Source organism: Leptidea sinapis, chromosome 11 (assembly GCF_905404315.1).
Source record: "Leptidea sinapis chromosome 11, ilLepSina1.1, whole genome shotgun sequence".
NCBI lineage: Eukaryota > Metazoa > Arthropoda > Insecta > Lepidoptera > Pieridae > Leptidea > Leptidea sinapis.
Genome location: NC_066275.1, coordinates 5,795,964 through 5,819,023, shown reverse-complemented (window position 1 = coordinate 5,819,023; position 23,060 = coordinate 5,795,964). Strand labels below are relative to the sequence as shown.

The following is a 23,060-nucleotide window of genomic DNA, read 5'->3' as shown; positions in this document are numbered from 1 at the left end:
CAGTAAGTTTTACAAATAAACTTTACAAGGAGCTTTCTTCCACGTACTACAAAGCTGTGGAATGAACTTCCATGTGCGGTGTTTCCGGAACGATACGACATGGGTACCTTCAAAAAAAGCGCGTACACCTTCCTTAAAGGCCGGCAACGCTCCTGTGATTCCTCTGGTGTTGCAAGAGAGTGTGGGCGGCGGTGATCACTTAACAACAGGTGACCCGTACGCTCGTTTGTCCTCCTATTCCATATAAAAAAAAACTTATTTTTTTAAACTACTTAGGTACTGTTTGTTTTTTTCTTTTCTTAGTTATGATCTGATATTTTGACAGGGACCTTAGAAAATTTATACGTCTAGATGAACTGTGATAGCTGGGAACACTTCGAAAAAAGGCGAGCTGTTAACCTCTATTTACAGTAACGCTGCGTGCGCTGAAACGAAGTGACTTACGTATCGCGATTGTAAAACGTAGCTGAAACGCACACTAAAGTAGTAAGCCTGGCCTGTTATCATGCGTTGCTTAACAGCAAGAGGCTCTATCTAGAATCTAGACGCAGAATTATCTACAGGCCAAACTAACGAAAATAAATATTGATATAATATAGTGATCGGTAATTGATAAGTGCTTATGGCGTAAGCTTCAAGTAAATCGGTCGACTCTATACAGTTCAAGCTTATATAAAACGTGTAAAAAATCCTGTTGTAGCTGCGTGTTGGTTACATTATTATTTATATTTGTATGTTAGTAATATAGTACTTGGTTACATATTCCTATGGTAGCATTATTCATTTCACATTTCCTATTTTTTTTCCGTCAGCAACTTGTCACTTTGATGTTATTGCCAAGTTTTATGGTTTTGGATACCAACCAGTGTATTTAGTTCAGTAAAATGTAGGTAAGCAAACCATGCAGCAAAAAGTCAGTATATCATAAGATAGAAGTTTGGTAAACAGTGTTATATATTATGTAGAGTAGGTACACATACTATACATTAAATAGAGTATAATAATACTCTATTGTAGAGTACGGTTGGCAACCCCAACTATGTACGTAGTAATGATCAATTACTAATGTTGTCCTTGTCATGTGTCTCGGTATATCACGTTTATTTTATTGCCACTGAGATCTCTCTATTGATAAGGACTTTGTCTGTTTATCTAAATATGTTGCAAAAACAATAATTGTATAAATTTATACTTATATTATTTACAAACTCTACTTTTCTATTTGTCGGTAGTATTTCCTTTTACTTTGTCGTAGCGACTTCAAAAGTGAGTTAACATTTATGGTGGCAAATAAATATAAATCTATCTATATATATATATATATATATATAGATATATAATGAAAATGGTCTTTGTTTGAGGTTCAATTACGCGTAAACCATTGATCGTATCGTCATGAAACTACCACCATTCGATGCGAAATTTATCCTGGATGGTTAATGGATTATTTTTATATTTTATTTGTAATAAGATGAATAAATTTTAATTTATTTCTTTCTGAAAGCCGCCCAGCGAAGCGGGTGGAAACGGGTAGTGTTAGAGGTAGACTCTCTCGAGACTCCGTAGCGAACTCTGTACCTTTTCTGCAGCTCTTACAACATGTTTGAAAACTTTCTAAAGTAAGAATGGTTTATTTCATTACGTTAATAAATTTTCAAACTTACCCATTTCTTATTTTAGCATCGGCCCCCTTTAAATTGTGAGACTGCCAAGGTCATATAACGTCGGATTAAATAAATAATAAAAAATAAATATGCATAAACCTTATTAAAAAACAGTTACAATTGGACAGACGCGTTTTAATCCTGTAAATTTTTTTTTATTTAATTAAGTACAGTCACGCGGTCAGAAAGATACCACTCAACCGTAGTATTCAAAACATGGTTGCCATCGTCACTCAATTTCAATAGTTTGTGGGCCTCCTCAACGATTCTCTTCTATTGTATTCTGGGTCTATCTGGTTGGATTATTCGTTCTAGGTGGCAGACCCATCGTAGCCTTTGTAACTTGGAGAACCTCTTCAAAATAATCACTGTTTTTTTAAAAATCAGTACAACAAGTGCATCCAAATTGTTGATGTGCACTACTTAGATTTAAAAAAAAATATTTACCAGTGGGAGGCTCCTTTGCACAGGATGCCGGCTAGATTATGGTAACCACAACTGCGCCTATTTCCACCATGCAGCAGTAATGTGCAAGTATTATTGTGTTTCGGTCTGAAGAGGGTCGTAGCTAGTGAAATTACTGGGAAAATGAGACTTAACATCTAACGTCTCCAGGTGACGACCGCAATTGTAGTGCCGTTCCGAATGTTTGGGTTTTTTAAAGACTCCTGAGCGGCACAGCATGGTTATGGGCAGGGCGTATAAATTATTTATTTACTTTTATTGGCAAACACAACATATCTTAAAAAAAGGTAATAGATAATATTATGTCGAGCATATTATTTACAGTTTCTTTGTAATAATATTGGTACATCGGATCAAACTGATATTGTAGGAGAATAAACAATTTGTTATATTTTTAAAGTGATAACCCACACTTCTAGAATTAATACACAAATAAAAATTTGAAAACAAAATTTCATGAACGATGCGGGACTCGAACCCACGACCTCTGGCGTTCCGTGCCAGTTATATATTTATTGAAGTTGTAATAACTAACACTTGTCATATTTAATATTGTTCTTTATCAACATTATTTATGGGAATTTTATAAACATTCGAAATTTTTATCATAATAATGTTTGCTAAACATGTGACATAAAAGGTCAATGTTAACAACCTCCCATAAATGTAAACTATGATTATTACAGTTCTCATAGCTATCGCCTATTCTTTTACGGCCGTTCCCAATATACTATATACGGATAGAGATAACTTACTATTTTCTACTGTCAGTAATTAGCTGTCAATAATCTGTCCCAATATACCCGATAAGTCATTCTTATCGCCTTATATTGGGACGCGTGAATTGCAATTTCCATACAAACTTCTATCACTGGTAAGCTATACGTCGTCCCATTGACAGACAGCGTGTACGTATAAGGTGAGTTACCATCGATAAGTTTATTGGGACAGAAAAGTAGCGATAGTTACGATTTTCATCTCAAGTAAGAGATAGACTGAATATTGGGAACGGCCGTTAGTAAATTAGAAAATTTCTAAATTTGTTGGCATAAATTAAAAACACAATTGCCTCAATTCTTAGCACTAGTTTCCTTTTAGTTTTATTATAATCCTTTTCAAAATAGAATATAATATGTACAATGTTTTTATAGTATGCATATGCAATAAGGAACTTGAAATTGATCTCTTCTTCTTGAAAAATCCTGTCATAGCCAATAACGAGGTAATAGACATTAATAGACGTTATCTTAACATATAAAGCATATTCATTTTAGTACAGGAAACAACCGCTTGATTCTGCAGGAATGTTTTTTTCCATAAAACTAATTTCAGGACGTTCAGAGAGTATGCGACGTATTAGCTATAGGTTGCCTACAAAAAAATTGGCCGCAAGTACATATAATTTATTTTAGTATAATTACACCTAATTAAAATAAATTTTTTAATTATTTATAATTAAAAGCGCGTACACCTTCCTTAAAGGCCGGCAACGCTTCTGTGATTCATCTGGTGTTGCAAGAGATTGTGGGCGGCGGTGATCACTTAACAACAGGTGACCCGTACGCTCGTTTGTCCTCCTATTCCATAAAAAAAATATATTAATTTACTGATGTAAATTGCACCTATATGTTTTTTTTATACATTGTGTGTCATTTTAAAAGGAATTATATAAGGAATTGAAAAAAATCTGGTTGCCAGCTTTCAGTCAGCCGCAACATAAATATTGCCAGGTGTAAACATTTCTGTTGATAATTTGTACAAAATAAATGTATGTTGTACAATGTACAACTAAAAAAACAGATATAATAATAGGTATTTTTATTTGCTCTCAGGTCATATTATTATGTTTGTTTATATACTTTAGCTTATATAATGGCTCAGTGAAGTATATTTATTGAGATTTCATTAAATGTTATCAATCAGTCAGCTTCAAGAGAGCGACTCGATAGTGTTTTTGTTAATATATTTTAAATTAATGCCCCACTTTCATATAAGATCTCTTTTGTAATAAAATGGAGTTTAAGCGCAAAACAAAGTCAAATAGTCAACTTGAAGTGTCTCTCAATGGCGGAACTGTGGCTTTAAATAATAAACGGTAAGATGTTTTGATATATTTTTACAGAAGTTGCAGGAAATGATTGGATTTTTGAAGCATTTGAGTAAGTAGATAGAACTCAGGTAGATAATTAGATAGTTGACAATACTTCATTATCGTGATGTACCCTTATGTTACTTCTTCATAAAATATTACACAGGCAGAGAACGCAAGACTTGTTTAACTTCTAGATATTATAGTCGTCAGAAATTACTTATTAAATATTTATTACTTAAAATATTAGAAGTGAAAACACTGCATCGAAATCTACATTAAATTTTTTTTCACTTTATTGCGCAATTCTGCCTATAGAATGTGAAAGAACATTATATTTTGGACTCAATTTTGTGACAGAAGGAGCTAATGATCCACTATTTATGTATAATATTCTTTTTTTTGAAAGTTTGTGGCTGAATTAAAAATTATCCACCCAGTTTAATTAATTCCTTTTAATATATGTGACAGAACGAGCAAATGGTTCACCTTATGTTGCAACATCACCTACCCATCTGCCAACACCTGAGTCGTAGTGCAATAGAACTCGAATCGACCAAAGACGTAGCGCAATGCGATAGGAATGAGGATGTCTCATATAGTTTTAATTATACCGGCGTATTAACTTATTATTTAAACAATTATAATTTTGATGGTCAATGTTTTCAAAAGCGTCAATAAAATACAGAGATTTTTCCAGATGCGCCACATATTGTCTTATTATTTTTCTAAAAAAAATATCATCAATAATTTTTAATACTTTATCACTGGGTGACATTAGCAAGGGGCCTATATAAGACATTACCTAGTCTTGCCATAAATACTGAAACAAAGAAAAAAAAATCTATCGCAAATAACTTTTATTACTTTTACGATGTGTTACTTTAATACATAAATGTAAAACAAATTAAAATATAAAGCTTATTCGGTAATGGAGAGCACTCCATTGGCTGAAATACAGTCCTTTAAACGTTGAGGCCAGTTATCAATAGAAGCACGCACTCTTTCTATGGGAAAATTCTTCACTGCCAATCGTACGGATTGTTTTAGGGACTTCATGTTATCATGGCGTTTAGAGCAAGCCGTACTCTCTAAAACTGACCATAAATCATTATCCAGCGGGATTAAGATCGAGACTAGACGATGGCCCCTCTTCAGCTCTGATAAATCCCGAAACTTTCGTTTCCAACCAAGACTTCGAAGACCAAGCTTTATGACCCAGCCTAGTCTTGCTTGAAGGGCCATTCTTCCACATAACCTTCTCAAGAATGGTATCTTGATACACTTGTGCCTTCCTTTGCGTACACACTTCAGTAGTAGTTTCGACTTTACCATCCCATTCTTTTTAAAATTATCAGTTAAGAAATGACCAGTACGTCTCTTATAAGCAGCAAGGCCTAAGCCATCTTTTAAAATACGCGACATGGTTCTATGTGCTATCTTCATCTCTCGAGATATTTTTTTTTTACTTTCGGACTTGATTTCGTCGAATTCTTTACCAGTAAGGTAAAGGCTTTGACCACCTTTTTCTTACGAACACAACGTGTACGGCCAGATCTTTGTCACAAATAAAGGAGGTCTCATTGTACCTATTAACCCGGTACACAAACATTTTACTAATACCAAGCGTATAGAGTTTTAAAAATTGCATTTGGCTCCATACCTACTTTGTGTAATGCAATCACAGTACCACTTCATTTTAATATCGCACAATATTGTACAATGTATTGGCGCCAAAATGAGAAACCTCAATGAACAATCATATAAAAATGACAGATTCCAAATTCAAATATAATATAATGTTTATTTTTAATTGTAACAATATTTATGGCCAGACAAAGTATAAAGTAATGTAGCAACCTATGTAATATTATATAGTTTACATAACATCGTGGAAGAGGTCATGTTATCTCCACCATTATGGGACTCTACTTAGTTTGCACACGTTATATCATCACTTTTATTTGCAAACCAATCTATAGGTACATGCTTATCATTATTTATCTTATTATAATCATGTATGACACTAAAGGAAACATAATGGTTGGTATCAATTTCTAACAATACCTTGTTTTTGCTTCAAAAATATTAATCAAGACAATAATTAAATTAAGTACAACACTATCGTTTTGTACTTTTACCTTGATTTCCCGTACCTGTCCTAATATGTACCTATTTTGTATTTCTGGTTAGGTGTGGTGGTTAGGTTATTTTGATAAAATTGATAAGCTATAAATCTATAAAAATTCCGTTTATGTTCTTTATATAATTATCTTGAAATACCGTGTTATCCAGTATTTTGTTTGAATCATAGAGACTTTAAGAAAGTTGTATTTGCAAGGTTTGGTTCTTAACAGACAGAATCGCTTTCTGATGCTGTAGCATCCCCTTTGGTAATCCCCAAATGTTTCCTTCTTCCAAATCCAGTTGATTTAGTGTGTAAAAATAAAATTCTTATCTTAAATTCGGTAGACATCTAATAGTTACTTTGTGTGATATCTTTCTCTCTCTTATCTTAGTAATATTATGTCGTATCTAGTTTGAAATTTTCTGAGTTTTTTTAATAATTATTTGTTCAAAAAATTACGAACGTAATATTTTTATATTAGAATAAGCAAACGGGCTATCGGCTAATTTGTTAGGAAATGATAAACAGCTCCTATAGACGTCTGCCATACAAGACTTCAAGAGTCTTGAAGTGAGAGTCTTCTACCTTATGAGCACACACGTCCCATAGTTACAACATTTATCTCGTAATTCATAAAATTACAACGACATAATAATAACCTCACCCTTAAGGTAGTGGGCCCTTAGATTTTTTTAAAGCACCCATGAAATGCCCCCTGCACACACCACGCAGGTGGTGTTACATGTCACAGTTTTATTGTAACTTAAAAACAGCACTTCAGATCCGGATTGTCTAAGATTGTATGACATATTGATATAATCGTTGCAAGTGATCACATTGACTCCATAAAAACATGTCAATGTTAAGGAGGAACCTTCAACATAGAGCGACAGGAATCAGGTTAAACAAGTCTTATATTAGCTATTAATATTTACTTACAACATTCAATGGCATGAAAAATAAATCAAACAGTACCTTAAAGTGAAGAATTCACTTATAGTTACTCCTCTTAATATGAGGTAGAGACAGTGACAGTAGTCAAGCTTCAGCCATTTAAGATATTAGTCAAAACAAACAGACATTCAGACCGCTCAAAGCCGATGTATTGATATGAGGTACAAACAGATATATTTTATGTTATAAACAGATATATGTGTACTAGTTAACCCCCTGGCCTCGCTTCACTGTGGCTTATTCCTTTAGATTTGACAAACTACCCACCAAAAACTATAAAACGCCGAATATACATGTTACATATATATTAGTACCTGGACGACCGAGCCTTGCTCGGATTTTTAAGAATGTACTTGACCAAAAAAAATAATAATAGGAGATTTGGATTCGAACCGTGGTCTTCTGCTTTCCAGATCACCTAATGTCCCATCTGAGTTATTATAGTCTTGTATATAGTGGCAAAATTTACCTTTCTATTCTAATGTTATTGTAGCAGTTTCTCATTAAAACATGGATAAAACTATTTTTTAAATTGAAACCTAGCTAGATCGATTTATCGCCCCCGAAATCTCATGTATTCAAAACTTTATGAAAATCGTTGGAGCCGTTTCCGTGTTTCAGATTATATATATACAAGAATAACTCGTTTAAAGATATAAGATTATTTTTTATTTAAATTCTATTGAAATTTCAAAATATCATAAAGCGGTGAGGGCTCGGTGACATTAGTGGCATTGTTTAGGTGAGGTTGTATGAGGTGATTTTATTTATTTAGTTTTCAATAATTTCAGTTATAATGTAGTAATTTAAAAACTCTTCTTAGTGCTCATTAGCGTCATTTAAGAAACCTTTGTGCAAAGTTCGATGAAGAATGAAGATGAATCAGTCATGACAAGTTATAATAATGTGTGTATTTTTCATGTTATCGTTGTTACCAAGTGTTATAACATCATTGCTTATATTTCTTCAGCTACCAAGTCCGAGATACAATATTTTCTGTCGAGTGTTATATATATTTATGATAACTTCGTAAATTGGATAGCTAGTAGCAGCCTTATAGTCGTAACAATGAAAGTCATTTATCAGTGTTTTAATAACATTAAGAGCTATAAAATAAAATTGCCTTTACTACTGTACACTATTAGAATATTTCTATAGAACACTTCTTACTTCTAATATATTATATATCTAAGCAATATCTCTTATTTAAGCTCCCACTCACTCTTGCCACCTGACACTCGTTTTCCTCCACCTCTCGTTGAACGTCTGTGACATCAGGTCACTCTTCATCCTTAGTTCGCATGGATAGACGTATCCATTTCTATTTTAGCATATCTTTCCTTCTCAAAATATTTCAAATCAATTACTTTATTTATCAGGTCAAGGAAATGACACTTATGAATGTCAAAAGACTTCTTTTTCTTTTTTACATTTACCGCCACTTTGGAAAAGATTGAGCTTAAATTAGAAGAAGTGGCAACAAACTCATTGCCACTCTCATAAATCAACATTTATACTTTCATCGTTTTATATATCTTTTTTATTACAATATAATATGTAAAGTGACACAACAAAAATACTCAAATGCCAATTACTCAATGTCTTACACGAGTAATAAAGTAAATGTAAATTAATAGGTAAAAACAAGAGTTATTGAGTGCAGTACATGCATAAATCCACACCCACATTTCTTGCCTAGTCGCTACTTTTTCTAAGATCTATCTTACATACTTCGTTTTGTTGTATACTGCTGATTTCGTTCTACGTAGAGCTGATAGAGCCCATACAGTCTCACAACCATAAGTCATGCAAGGAAGAATACATTAATTGAATATCTTGCGGCTTATCAACAGTTTTTCTTTTCGTTTTAATCTCTAAATACCAGTACACATTAGTCATTGTTAGAAAAATAAGTGATTGTCTGGTTGTGTCTCCATTTATCTTAATAAATTAAAATCATAAAAGAGGCATGATATTTAAAATTGAATGACACGCTTAATTAATTACGCTTTTTACGCACTTATGTACAGGAATTTATAAAGATTATTAATATATAATTATTAACTGTAAAAATTTATAAATAAATGTATAAATTAACTGCATTTCTTAACTGAACCGAACTGAACTTAGATTGTTTTTTTTTTATGGAATAGGAGGACAAACGAGCGTACGGGTACGGGTCACCTGGTGGTAAGTGATCACCGCCGCCCACATTCTCTTGCAACACCAGAGGAATCACAAGAGCGTTGCCGGCCTTTATATTGATATGTGGAGATGGGTTTAAATTCCATCATCATATCGGGGATGTGCTGAAAAGGGATAAGAATAAGTTAAATAGTTAGTTAATAGGCAAAAAAGTAAACATGTCTATAAATTATGATGAGAATCTATCACGAGAAGTGTTCCCAAAAGCTGTTTGATCTGATTCCTGTATCTGCAATCGACTACCAATATTATTGCTATATAAAATAAAAATAGTATTTACTTCATTTACATATTACGTTATGTAAGCTACCCTTAAAATACTACCAACAAAAACTATACGTCAGGATATCCATGATGTGCATACCTAGGACTCTTCCAGAAGGCGTCATTGATGGCAATGAATTATACGTATTATACGTATAGCTGAAAGAAGGAATTATTTTCTTATTTTTAGTACGTACTAATAAATAAAATAAAAAAGCCTTTATTGCTGTACTAATTTTACATACTAGGTATTAAACTAAAGTAAAAAAAGTGCCTCTAAATAATATCGGCAAACTGTAAAGATACTGTGGTACAGCTTGTCTTCCGACAAAGGCCTCCTCCAAAGGTTTCCATTCTGTCCTATCTTTTACTGTACGTTGCTCTGTCAATGCCCATGTCTGACAACCGTATAATAAGCATGGTAGTATGCACGTATTAAATACTTTCCTTTTGTGTTTCATTGGCATTTCTTTATTCTTCATTACTGCATTAAGTGACCAGTATCGTTTCCATGTATTAACTATTCTTCTTTCTATTTCTTTTTACATACATTCTTCATTAGATATTAACTACCCTAAGTATATATATTCCTGAACTATTCTATTTGGTCGTTATTAACTGTTATTTGCACTGTTTGTGCAGAATTTGTCATTGTTTTTGTTAAATTAATTAAAGGCCTGCTTTAATACTCTCATTCGCTGACTCCTGTAACATTCCATTTAAAGTTTCTGGGCTATCGGAAAATACAATTAAGTCATCAGCAAAACGTAGATGATTCAGATTCTCGCCATTTATATTTAGTCCTTTCTTCGACCAAATACCATATTTCTAGGGCGGTTGAAAATAGTTTAGGTGAAATAGGCTAACACCTCTTTCAATATCAAGCTCTTCACCTGTAGATTCAAACTTTTTTTGTAACAGTACTCTTTTTGTAAACGTTTTTCAGGACTCGAATGTACTTTGTTTGTATTCGTTGAAAATGTAATGCATCCCAGATAAATTCATCTTCTAGGGTATTGAATGCTTTCTTAAAATCGAAAAATCCGATAAAGTAGGTTTTCTTAAATTCTTTGAATTTTAGTAGTATTTGTCGAATGGTGTGGAGGTGGTCTATAGTTGAAAAATTTCTACGAAATTCAGCTTGCTTGTTAGGCTGATTTTCGTCAAGGGTATTGGCTATTCTACATAATATGATTTTGGAAAACACTTTGTAAGCTGATTGGTCTATAATTTGATATATCTCTCTGGTCTCCTTTTTATGTAGTAGTATTACAGTCAATTTGGTCCACTCCTCTGGAATAATTTCCGTTCTGAGAATCTCGTTAAATATATCTATTAGTTTTGGAGCTATCACTAGTCATGTAGTTTTTAGTAGTTCATTTGTAATGAGAACTGGTCCAGGTGCCTTATCAAACTTTTGTAGTTAGTTTGTTAGTATGTACTAACGTATAAAAATAGTAGGTAAATACATAACATATGAGTTGCAAAAAATTATAACTTACTAATGAACTTAGATTATCTAGATGTATGTAGAGATGTAGGAATGAGGTGTACTTGTAACATTGACATTTTAATCCATTTCCTTACTGTGACATTTCACTAACCAATACCATCTATGAGAATGTATACTTATGATGAGATGATATACTTATTGGTATTTTTTTGCTTTGTAGCTATCTGTAGGATTGTTTTCGTTACCTAATACATGGATTTAGAAGTAAAAATTGATAATATGTTGAAATGCAGATTTAAAATCGATTAAAAGTCGACATAAAATATGTATTTATCTTGTAAATTTCAGATTGAGTTATAAATCTAGCGAGCAGAAAGTCATTACTAAATATTGTCTCATGCTACGTTATTTTTACAGTTTGTAAATCCCGAGCCAATGCTATCAAGATCCGGAGAAAGTGGTATATATCTGTTGTATTATGTATTCAATACTAAAATGATAATCGCTACTGTATTGTAAAGTTTAATATTAAGTATACGTACTTATAACAAGAGGAAGAAACTCACCCTGTCCATTAGTGCGTACGTCTGTCATGTAGAGATTGAATGAAAGTTGCTCTATCAAAAACGGCTCAAATTCTATGAGTATTCTAAGAAACAATATTTTACCAGTCTAGGAGTTTTTGTAAACTTGGATCTAATTAGTTTTTGTTACTTTTTTCAAGACCCCAGAAGTAAAAATTTAACATTAATAATTTTTTGAATACATCACTAAAGTATTTACCTCATTCAGTATTTAATTCCGAACTACAACCCAATATTACTATCTTACCCACAATATTATCGTCTTGATGAAACCGCCAACTGATAGAGTAACGTAGATAAATGTCCATGCACCCAGCGCCATCTATTATCTGCGGCGCGTAGCCGCATCTGCGGTAAGCGGTTCGTATCGAGGCTATCGCTGAAACATTTTCCCGTTTTCCCAGGAGTGAAACAGCGATGAGCCCTGCCCCTCCCGCGCCGCACGACAAAAGTATAAAACAACACAACGTGACAAAACAGTCGTTTACCGTCAGTGGAGGAAAGAGTACGTACGAAATGGAGCGAGATCGTATCGGAGTGTGGGGTTCAGGAGACGGACAGTCTAACAGCCGACTGTCAGGCCTCGACCGGCTGAAGCACCCCGGACTCAACAAGGTAAGCCGGTACCATATTATGATATAACTGGTATCGTTATTGTGTATTATCCGATTAATTATTACGTATTAATACTTTCATTTAATCGAATTGCAAATGTTTTGTTGCGATGACAAAGTTCACGTGTTAGTTCAATAAATTTTAACATGATTTAAATATCCGTGAATTCACTAATTTTACGAAATAAATGTGGTAAATCAAGTTAAATTGTAGGAAACATATAATAAGTAATTGAATAAACCATTATTACTAAACCGGTACATACTAGATATAAGTATTTACCAATTGTTTGCATGTATGAAGTTGATTTATGCAACACTCCCTATCTCCCTATGCAGGAGTGATCGATATGTCTAGTCTCTAGTCTATTCACAACCCTTCCCACGGGAGTAAGTGTAACACGTCCTTGAAACTCTCACCTGAGATAGATCTGTTGTAGGTGCAGTAGCTTAAATACATAGTTAATTTACTTACTTTAATGAAATTTGAGGCTGAACTAGTTATCCTAACTATAAATTATTAATAATTGAGAATGCATACAATGGAATTGCAAAAACGACAAATTCGATTAATTTAAAACATGCAGTCTGTGAGTCGGTTATAAGTCACCTGATACTGCATCAGGAGAAGTTTACATAGTAATTATATAACCCTTTATGCAGATATATTAATATTATTTTACATATTGTTTTCGATTCGGTTCTAAGTCTATCATTTATAGGCTGTCGCTTTTATTTCTGTTTTATTACATTTGAATAATAAATAACATTAAACATGAATATAGTCCTTGAGTGTAACATATAAGTTTATCGTAAAGTGTATCTATTTATTACAAATATATAGAAGTACGATTTTTATACATTTATTATTATAGACTTGCGCCTATGTGTCCACAAACGTTGCTTGAAAGGTATCACCACCACATTTGACGGGAAGCCCATTTTCATATTATTACAGACAGTATTCTAGACTCTGCGTTACGAGCCTTTCCTCAAATAAAAACCTTATACCACTTTGCACAACTTCAAGCACAGGAGATATTTGCTAGGGAGAGTTACCGATACATACATAATATATCCTCACAAAAAAGATCCTTCGGGTAAAGCGAAGATCCTTTTCCAGATTGGTAACAATGTTTAACAAATGAATTCCGAATGGCTAACACATCATCCTACAAAAAGAGTAGGGTGTAGTGTATCGGGAGTCGATTTGTTTATCATCTGGGATTGCAATGAGTTTCTTGCTACTTCTTCTCATTAGCTCAACCCTTTACGAAGTAGCGGTAAATTCAATACGAAACAATATTATTATTTTTTTTTGACATTCATAAGTGTCCTTTCCGTGACCTACATGAATATATTGTTTTTGAATTTAATTGATTATCATATGGGAGTGATAACCTACCATTAAGTGTTCTACTGTAACTTATCTCATCGACGATTATACTATCCAAAAATATACCTTGATATTTTTGAATAGATGCTAGATTATGTACCAAACATATATATAAACCCCCAGGAACCTTGGTACAGAAAGTATTATCATGTATCGCATGACTGAAGCCCAACTAAAGTGACTCTATTCGATTGTAGATCTCCAAGGTAGACAAGAGTTGCTTTTAATAATGTGTTAAATATTATTAACGACTCGACAGATTTATATTACTCTTTTTCTAGTAAATTTATTGTGTAATTGTTATGTATATAAAAAAATGATAGAGGTTTTCATTTGTGCGCGTATCAAGAAAAAGCTACTAGATATTTCAATTAAATCTGCTTAATTTTATTCCTTAGACAATTAATTGACCCTTATCTTAATAAATTTGATTGGTATATCTTTATTTAATATAAAGTCATAAATGTTTTAAGAAACCACGATATTTGAAAGTACTACGAGCTCAGTCATGTGTGTATGCGGACGAAGTCGCGGGTATGAGCTTGTAATTAATAATTATTAATTATTTACCACATTATGGAATTATTAATTAATCTTACACGTTATGCTTATAATTTTTGCATCTTTAATTTTATATCATAGCGTTTTTATAAAAAAATATAATGAACAACCAAATTTTATAATTTACTCCAGTTGCAAGATATACCTATTACCACCATTATGTAACTCTGGTGCCTTAAGCTATCATCAAAGCTAATACCTACATTAGGTAACTCTTCTGCCTTAAGCTATAATTTAAGCTAAGAAGGGGAGGTTTTTAGTGTGTCGTTAGATGTTATTATTGTTTTATGCAAATCGAAATAATGTTAGGACTCGCCTTAGGTTAAATGATTGTCATCGTCTTCAAAGAATACATTCTTCTTTTGTGTTGTTTATTAAAAAAGGCTTATTACACTGTGAATGATTGCCTGAATGACAAAAGCGCGTGAGAGATGCATACTGTCTTAAAGACAAATTAAATAATTTAATTTAGATTTTTATTTGTTGACAAGTACAAGTGTACGTAAATACCCAAGTGCTGAATAAATATCATTGTTTCACATGTAGGACGTGTTTTTCGAATACGGATTTTAATACTTCAATTATATTAAAGCGTTGCAAAAACTTTATCCTATTTACACATTATAATTAGTTCTCAGACTGAGTAACCTACGATTTGCGGATGACATAGTACTGTTTGCGGACAACCCGGACGACCTTCAAGCTATGATACAGGATCTCAATTAAGCATCTGAGCAGTGTGGTTTAGAAATGTACCTCGACAAAACCAAGATCATGACCAACATCTTAAATAGTACCGCAAACATCAGCGTAAATGGCACTTTCATCGAAAAAGTGGAAAAGTATGTGTATCTTGGTCAAGAGGTCGTAATGGGAGACTGGCGTGGGCAGCTTACTCCAAACTCAAGTTCGCGTTTAACATGAAAATCAGTGCTGACCATATAGCTCGTATTCACGACCAGTGCTTACGTATGGGGCTGAGACTTGGGTTTTTACTAAAGAGATCCTCCACAAACTTCAGGTGGCTCAAAGGTCAATTGAGTGAAAACTGGTAGATGTAACACTGAGAGACCGTAAAAGAAACGAATGGGTCAGAGAGCAGAGAAAAGTGATGTAACCAAACGTTTTGCGAAATTGAAATTGGAGTGGGCTGGCCATGTCGCCCGCAAGCATGGCTCGTGGTGCAAGGCAGTGATAGAATGGAAACCGTGGGGTGAGAACCGCCCGAGAGGAAGACCGCAGATGCGTTGGTACGACGATATCAAAAGACTGGCGGGAACAAAGTGGTTGGAAACTGCTCAAGACCGGAAAAGATGGCATAAGCTGAAGGTGGCCTACACCTTAGAGGTTGAGAACGGCTGAAGAAGAAAAAGAAGAAGAAGAATTAGTTCTTATTGTAATCGGGTACGACTATTACTTGAGTCCCAGAAACATGAGACAAGTATAAACGTAAGAGTAACTTCCCTCACAAATTGAAGATTTGTTTTGCCGCTTTAGATTTCCTTTGAATTACAGTAAAATCTTTTCTCTATATAAAATTATTTTATACTGGACGTAATAAGGAAATAAACATTATAATTCATAAGGATAAGTGGTTAGGTCTGTATTTGATTGCTCACTATCTGTGAGTCACGTACGCGAAAACATACGTCATTTAAAATGGAAATTATAAATAGCCTATACGTAAATTTGTCGATGTAAAACGAAACATTGAGATATGAACTTGAAAACAGCACTGCTGTTTGGTTAACTTTGTAATGTAGAGTTTTATCTGAAATAAGTGTAACAAACAAAGTGTGATGGATAAGGAAAAAGCGTTGCGGGCGCAATAGGTTGAACCGGTGGCTCCTACCACAGAGCCGCTGGTTCGATGCTCGCCCACCACGTACCAACGTGTTTTCGGTTTTTGAATGTCGCCAACGCTCTTGCGATTCGATTCTCCTCTGATCTTAGAAGCGATAATGGGCGGCCTTTGTCCACCTCTTCCAGAAAATGTGACGTCTCTATTATTATAAATTCTCTAAGTTCCCGGCCGTTATATCAATATAAAGTTTGTACAGAGGAACCTGTCTTCGATCTAGAAACATCGCCAACGAATGTTTGTTCCAAATGTTGGTCAAGATCACTACAGCGCTCTTCAGTTTGCTAGATTTGGCCTGAGAGTGACTTGCTATACAATCGTTAATTATTAATGACGTAACGTATGGGCTTATTAAGTAAATATATTATAGGTAGGTTATGTATATATATTTACGTTAGCCTAAAAAATCGCACTTCGTAAGCATTTTGATGCTTTGTCATTATTGCTTTGCAGATATTTTGTGCCTGTTCATTAAAAAAACTTTTCTTAAATATGATTAATCCTATGACGCTATTGGGCATATATTTCGGCAAACTCCTATATTAACACCCGTCACTTTGGCTGATTTGTACAAACACTGAACACAACCAACAAAATGTAAATTCGCGTGCTGAAGACAACCTCGCTCTTCGGGATATAGCCTGTGTTGCATAAATACAAACGCATCAAAATGGAGGCCTAACATAAATCAAGATTTTTTTACCCACTAACCTAACGGGGATTTTCTTTGTAATCGAGTAAACTGAAAAATGATTTAAATATTCTTTTTTTATTGTATTTTGGTTAGAGCTGGTAGTCTTGTTACCAACACCTAAATAAATAAAATAAAAATATGAAATATTCTTAAATTGAATATGCTGATATAGTTGTACAGAGATAACTTTTAATTGACACTGTATTTTTCTGTCGTCTTTTTGAGACACCAGTGCGTTTGCTTTAAAGCGGTTTGATTTCTATACAATACCTTATGCTAAAAAAATCTGAAATCAGTTCCATAAAAGTGTCAGAGTAGGTATTAGGGTTGGCACTTTTTTCGGTTTGATAAATATTTTCTTTTTCATGTAACACGTATAATATAGTATATTTTTATGATATTCTCTTCTTTCGAATATAGCTCATTATCACCTTGAGGCCAAAGCCCAAAGATGTTAAGCCTCAGTGCTTGCCTTATAATTTGACGTTGAGAAATGTTATTCTTCATATAGAATCGCAGCTAACAGTTCTTTCAGCGCCGGCCCTAACTATTCATGAAAGTAGAGCGAGATTGTTCTTCGTCTGGTCGACGCTATAAAAACTATAGTGGTGTCGCAAACAAGAAGCGCGAGCGTCGTTATATGCATAATTTTAATTTCATGAGTGCTTTATTTTCATTATTATTCAAGGATTTCCCTTACCTCTTATAAGACGCTATGATATCAATTTTTATGGAAGAGGACAAAAGTGATACTGCCGCCAACATTCTCTTGCAACACCAGAGGAACCACAGGAGCGTTGCCGGCCTTTTAGAAAGGTGTGTGCACTTTTTTGAAGGTACCCATGTCGTATCGTCCCGGAAACTTTACCCAAGGAAGCTCATACCACAGCTTGGTTGTACTTTGAAGAAAGTATATTATTAACGTATAACTCAAACCAAATACTTTATACACTACTTTATACTTATAATATAAACAATAAAAATTATATACTTCCATTTCATTCCCGATCAAAGACTCAGAAGAATTAATATATTCAATTTAATCTTCCAAACAAACATTCCATTCAATCACTCACAAATAAAAGCATTTGTCATTGTTCAAACATTATTTGAAATTTAATTACAATCCTCGGAAAAATAAATAAATTCACAAAATAAAAAGAAAGATCAAAGGAAGAAGGAGAAATCTCCGCGAGGAATGTCTTAGTGTAGACTTGGACGAGAATAGGGCTCATCTGATCTGAGTAACATAGATTCCTTTTTATTTGAGCTAAACCTAGATGAGAGCTCAGTGGTAGATGAAAGACCCTAAGTTGTACTTGATTGGTGAACCCTGAATACGTCCATCGAATGAAAACTGAATCACAATCTGAGGTCAACATTTAATAGTAGCTACTATAAATACCTATTTATTATTTGTGAACTTAATATACTAAATAAAAAAAATATATATATACGCAATGAAATAAGCATTGCGAAAAAGTAGGTAACTCGTAACTGGTAACACATTATTTTCTGATAATTATTATAAACCTAACAGTCTGAATCACAGGCTTGATTTAGCTTGGTAGGATTTGCCTGGATATAAATCCTACCGTAATTTAAATCCAGGAATTCCCTAAGTGTGTACAATAAATTGATTAAAAGCGGTCCGATTAGCGATGGATAAATTGGCGGGAAATCACTGATAATATATTAATAAAAGTGATAGAGCGCCTTATTAATTGATAACTGAGATAAATTTATTAGAATAGGATTATAGATAAATCCTGTATCGTATGTACGTTATTTTATAGTGGGTAGATGCATCGGTTGCCATGGAAACACAGCGAGGTTATCTAGCTTGTGGTTGAACATACAAGTGTAGTCTGTAGGAAGTAATAAGTGTGTGGTTTTGAAAATATATAAATATCTAAGTGGTTTTCATTGTGCATGAACATTGCAAAGGTTTTTATAAGCATGGCATTGTTGTAAATTTATATTTATGGAGTGTTATTAATAACCGGAAACTAGAGCAAGCTTTAAATCAGTAGTTACCAAAATCAAAATTAATAAACATGGAGTAAGGAATGATTACGCTAATTCGGCTCTACTCTCAGAGTATCAGTTAAACCTTGTGTCTGAAAGACTGACTAGGGATGGAATATTGCTTCTTATGACGTAACTTAACAAATTCATATTGTTGATAGTAATAATAATAAAATAAAAGCTAAATGGTCGTCGATCAGAAATTAAAAAAATACACAGCAATGATGACGTAGTGAAGTAATTTTAAACTGCCATCAAGCTCAATTCTGTCATTGTTGAACAACACCATCTCTTGTTTTTAAATGCCTGGATCATCTACCCGAGCAATTGCATCAATCCAAGCCTTAAATACAAAACTACTTCTTGAATAAATTGTATTTACCTACCTAGTCCTAGTGTCCTATTTCGGACTAAGATAGAAGTAGAACATTACCGTTTAGCAGTCACTGCTGATGCTAAATTGCTTAAATCATAATTTGACATTGTTACGAATTTAAATCACGCTTTAATTATGGTAAAAGTAAGATAGGTTATTGTAAATGTTTTCATTTTATATGCGTACCATTATATGAGCTCTAGATGATGAAACAAGTGAAAATGTTCAACTTCGTATCACCTACTGTTTCTTACTTTGATAGCTATGATACCACACTCAAATATTGTCCGCAATAATAAACCAATAATTTTAAAATATCGCGCGAAAATATATCCGATCTAACTTTCATATAGGCTGTTTCTTTATGGTATATGGTATAGTATTCTTTAGATTCTAATAGCGTTTAATAGATTCTAATAGCGTTTAATCTTATATCTTTACACGAGCAATTCTTGTATATATATATATAATCTGAATCTCGGAAACGGCTCCAACGATTTTCATAAAATTAAGTATGCAGGGGATTTCGGGGGTGATAAATCAATCTAGCTAGGTTTCAATTAAAAAAAATGGTTTTATCCATGTTTGAATGAGAAACAGCTACAATAACATTAGAATACAACGGTAAATTTCACCACTATATACAAGACTATTATAGCTCAGATGGGACATTGGGTGATCCGGAAAGCAGAAGACCCCGGTTCGAATCCAGATGTCCTATTAGTTTTTTTTTTGTTCAAGTTTTGTACATTCTTAAAAATCCGAGCAAGGCTCGGTCGTCCGGATATTTTATTTTAAAGGAGGAAAATACACTTTTTTAAGCCCTGAAACAAGGCCTATATTATATCGGGCTGTCCTACCGACTAAAAACTTCTCCTGTGCTCGTTACTACTTGATTGGTTGGTTAGCCGGAATAGCTTTCAAAGTTACACACATAACTACTCTAAATTACACAGGGTACCTACTGTTTATTCCGAATGTTTCAAAGCGTGAAAAAACTAGTATTTTCTATGTATCTCTATAATCGAATTGGAATAAGTAGTAATTATTTCTTTCGGATGTTAAATCCGATTGGCAACACAGTTAGCAGATGTTTAAAATCCATTTCTTCACAGTCGTTCCCTCATTGCTGAGGATCGTGACTGCGCTTAAGTTCGTCTACAGCTTTCCTCCATCTGTTTCGATCTGTCGCATGGTGGAGTGCGATGCTGATGGGTTGGTTAGTCTGCTCGGATATTTGGTCAGGCCAGCGTCGTGGGCTCCGGCCTCTTGGTCTCTTCCCCTCAATTTTCCCGGTGACCATCAGACGTTCAAGGTTATCAACACCGCGTCGTGCAATGTGGCCAAAGTATCTCATGATCCGCTGCAGACATGTAGTGGATAGACGTGGACTGCTCCCTATTTTAAGCTGTTTAAGGATCGAGGCGTTAGTGCGGTAAGCCGTCCATGGTATCCTTAGCATGCGGCGCCAGCACCACATCTCAAATTAACACACACATCTTAAGATCCATTAATGTATAACAATATCGTGATCCACTCCTTACTTCACAAATCGTACCTAATGTTGGCATTTATCGCTTATGTTCAAGTGGGCTTCAGATTTGTGCAATTTATATTATACAAAGAAAACATTTCCATCATTGTTTATCGAGAAATTGATAAATACATATTATAAGACCTTTTCTCTCTTTGTTTTGCGATAGTTTAAGAGATATTGAAGATTACTGTATTGGTTATACTGAAACAAAACAAATACAATATCCAACGAGCTGCTTTTAACGTAGATACAAAACTTGTTGACCAATAAGTACTAACTGAAGATGTCTGCTTCTCTAGTTGCGTAAGGGTATTTTTCAGTGTCATTATATTCTGATTATGATTATATGATTACATTAAACCTTGCAGCACTTGTTACAATGACGTCTGTATATATCTTGATATTTTTCAGAGTATAGATAATCATTTAAATAGAATAAATTAAAATTGTAACAATTGAATTTGACGTTACTATTAGAAGGTGGTTTGATTTTTAAACTACTCTCTGCCTAAAACTTAACCTGCATGTAGTAAGGTATGAACGGATGTTAGTTGTTAGGGTATAAAAAAGTGTCAACTGATTACATTTACTCGCAAGAAAAATCCATTTGTTCATGATTATGTTATCGACGGTAATGTTCTAGATCGTGTGAATGTGATAAGGGACTTGGGCGTCATCTTTGACTCGGATTTATCCTTCAAAAGCCATTACGATGATATTTGTTCAAAGGCATTTAGGATGTTAAGCTTTGTTATTAGAATCGCCAGACCATTTAAACAGGAAAACTCCTGGATATTATTATACAAAGGTTTAGTGAGAAGTATCCTGGAGTATTGCTCAGTGATTTGGTCTCCAATTTATAATGTTCACCGTGATAGAATAGAGTCAATTCAGCGGCGGTTTGTAAGAGTTCTCTGTAGCAGGTTGGATGTTATACGTAGAATTCCCGAATACTCTGAGCGCCTACGTAAATTTAACTTGCATAGTCTTGATAAACGGAGATGGGTATCTGATATGTGCGTCTTACATAACATTGCGAATGGTTTTATGGATAGTCATCTATAAGTTTGATAAACTTTAAAGTTCCAACACGATCTGTGCGTATTCCATGTTTATTTTCGATCAATTCCTCAAATAATAATATATCGCATAACAACCCGATTATGAGAATTTGTAGAGAATTTAACGAAGTGTGTGCTGATTTTGATATATTCTTTACAAATGTAGACATTTTTAAAAATACTCATTATAAAACTTTCTAGTTTACGTAAAATAATTTAATATTTAACTAAATTTCGTTATACTGTAATTACTATTGTGTCCACTTATTAATTTTTTAGTTTTTTTACTGTATTTGGTGAATGATGTGTACAATTTTAATTGGATCTCAGGATCATAAAAATATGCTGTACTTGTTATTAGATGATAGTTTTATCTTGTTATCTGTTATTGTACCTACTTGTAAATAAATAAATACATTACTGTTTCTTGCAATAAACTAAAATATATTAATTCATTTCGTCAAATCAAAGCACGGCTATCCTTATTGTAGTTAATTAATAGCTTATCCCTTACGATAATAATATATGTTTTGTCCTCGTCGGCAGAATGACAAAGTCAAATGAACGGAAGATTCACCGGCTCATTGAATTAAATTAATTTATATTTATACTATACTTTTACTTACTGCCAGAGGTGTACAGTTTATTCATATAAGAAGCAGTAGGTACGTTAATAATTATTTTCCAAAACAGTAACTGACAGAAATACTCTTACTCTAAATTACGGCTAGGTTGAATATCACATCCAGACAAAAAATCTAAAATTTCCGTATTCCGAAAACATAATATGAACAAAACCGGTAATTCAGAAATTATTCTCACGCCCATTATAATGACGAAACTCATCGGAGTATGTACAAAAAAAATCAAAAAACGTCTTACCCTAATTTAAATTTTTGTTAAAAAAGATTGGCGTCTACTATTGTCTTTACGAGAACAAACTCTTAAGATAGTTAATTGTTTTTTTGTAATTATATGAGCACGAATTATTAGATAGTGTTGTGACGTCATGGAAGGTGATTGGTGGCAGCTGACTCCGCGACGAGCACTCTACTCCATTCCTGACTGCCTGGCCGCGCATGACTCAAGGGTAATTAATGTCCGTGTGTCGTCTCACTTCATCGCT

At 33.7% G+C, this 23,060-nt stretch overlaps 1 protein-coding gene across 2 annotated transcripts in view; it reads left to right on the top strand.

The window, feature by feature from the left end:
* The window catches only part of LOC126966703 (NADP-dependent malic enzyme), a 49,684-nt gene that overhangs the window by 4,945 nt on the left and 21,679 nt on the right, over nucleotides 1–23,060 (top strand). The window contains exons 1-2 of one of the 2 annotated variants that reach the window (XM_050810906.1): nucleotides 4,076–4,224; nucleotides 12,211–12,421. In XM_050810906.1, coding sequence (XP_050666863.1) covers nucleotides 4,142–4,224; nucleotides 12,211–12,421 — 294 coding nt within the window. In that variant the 5' untranslated portion in view covers nucleotides 4,076–4,141. Of the gene's footprint in view, nucleotides 1–4,075; nucleotides 4,225–12,210; nucleotides 12,422–23,060 lie in introns of those variants that run through there. The other variant, XM_050810907.1, reaches the window with a different exon arrangement.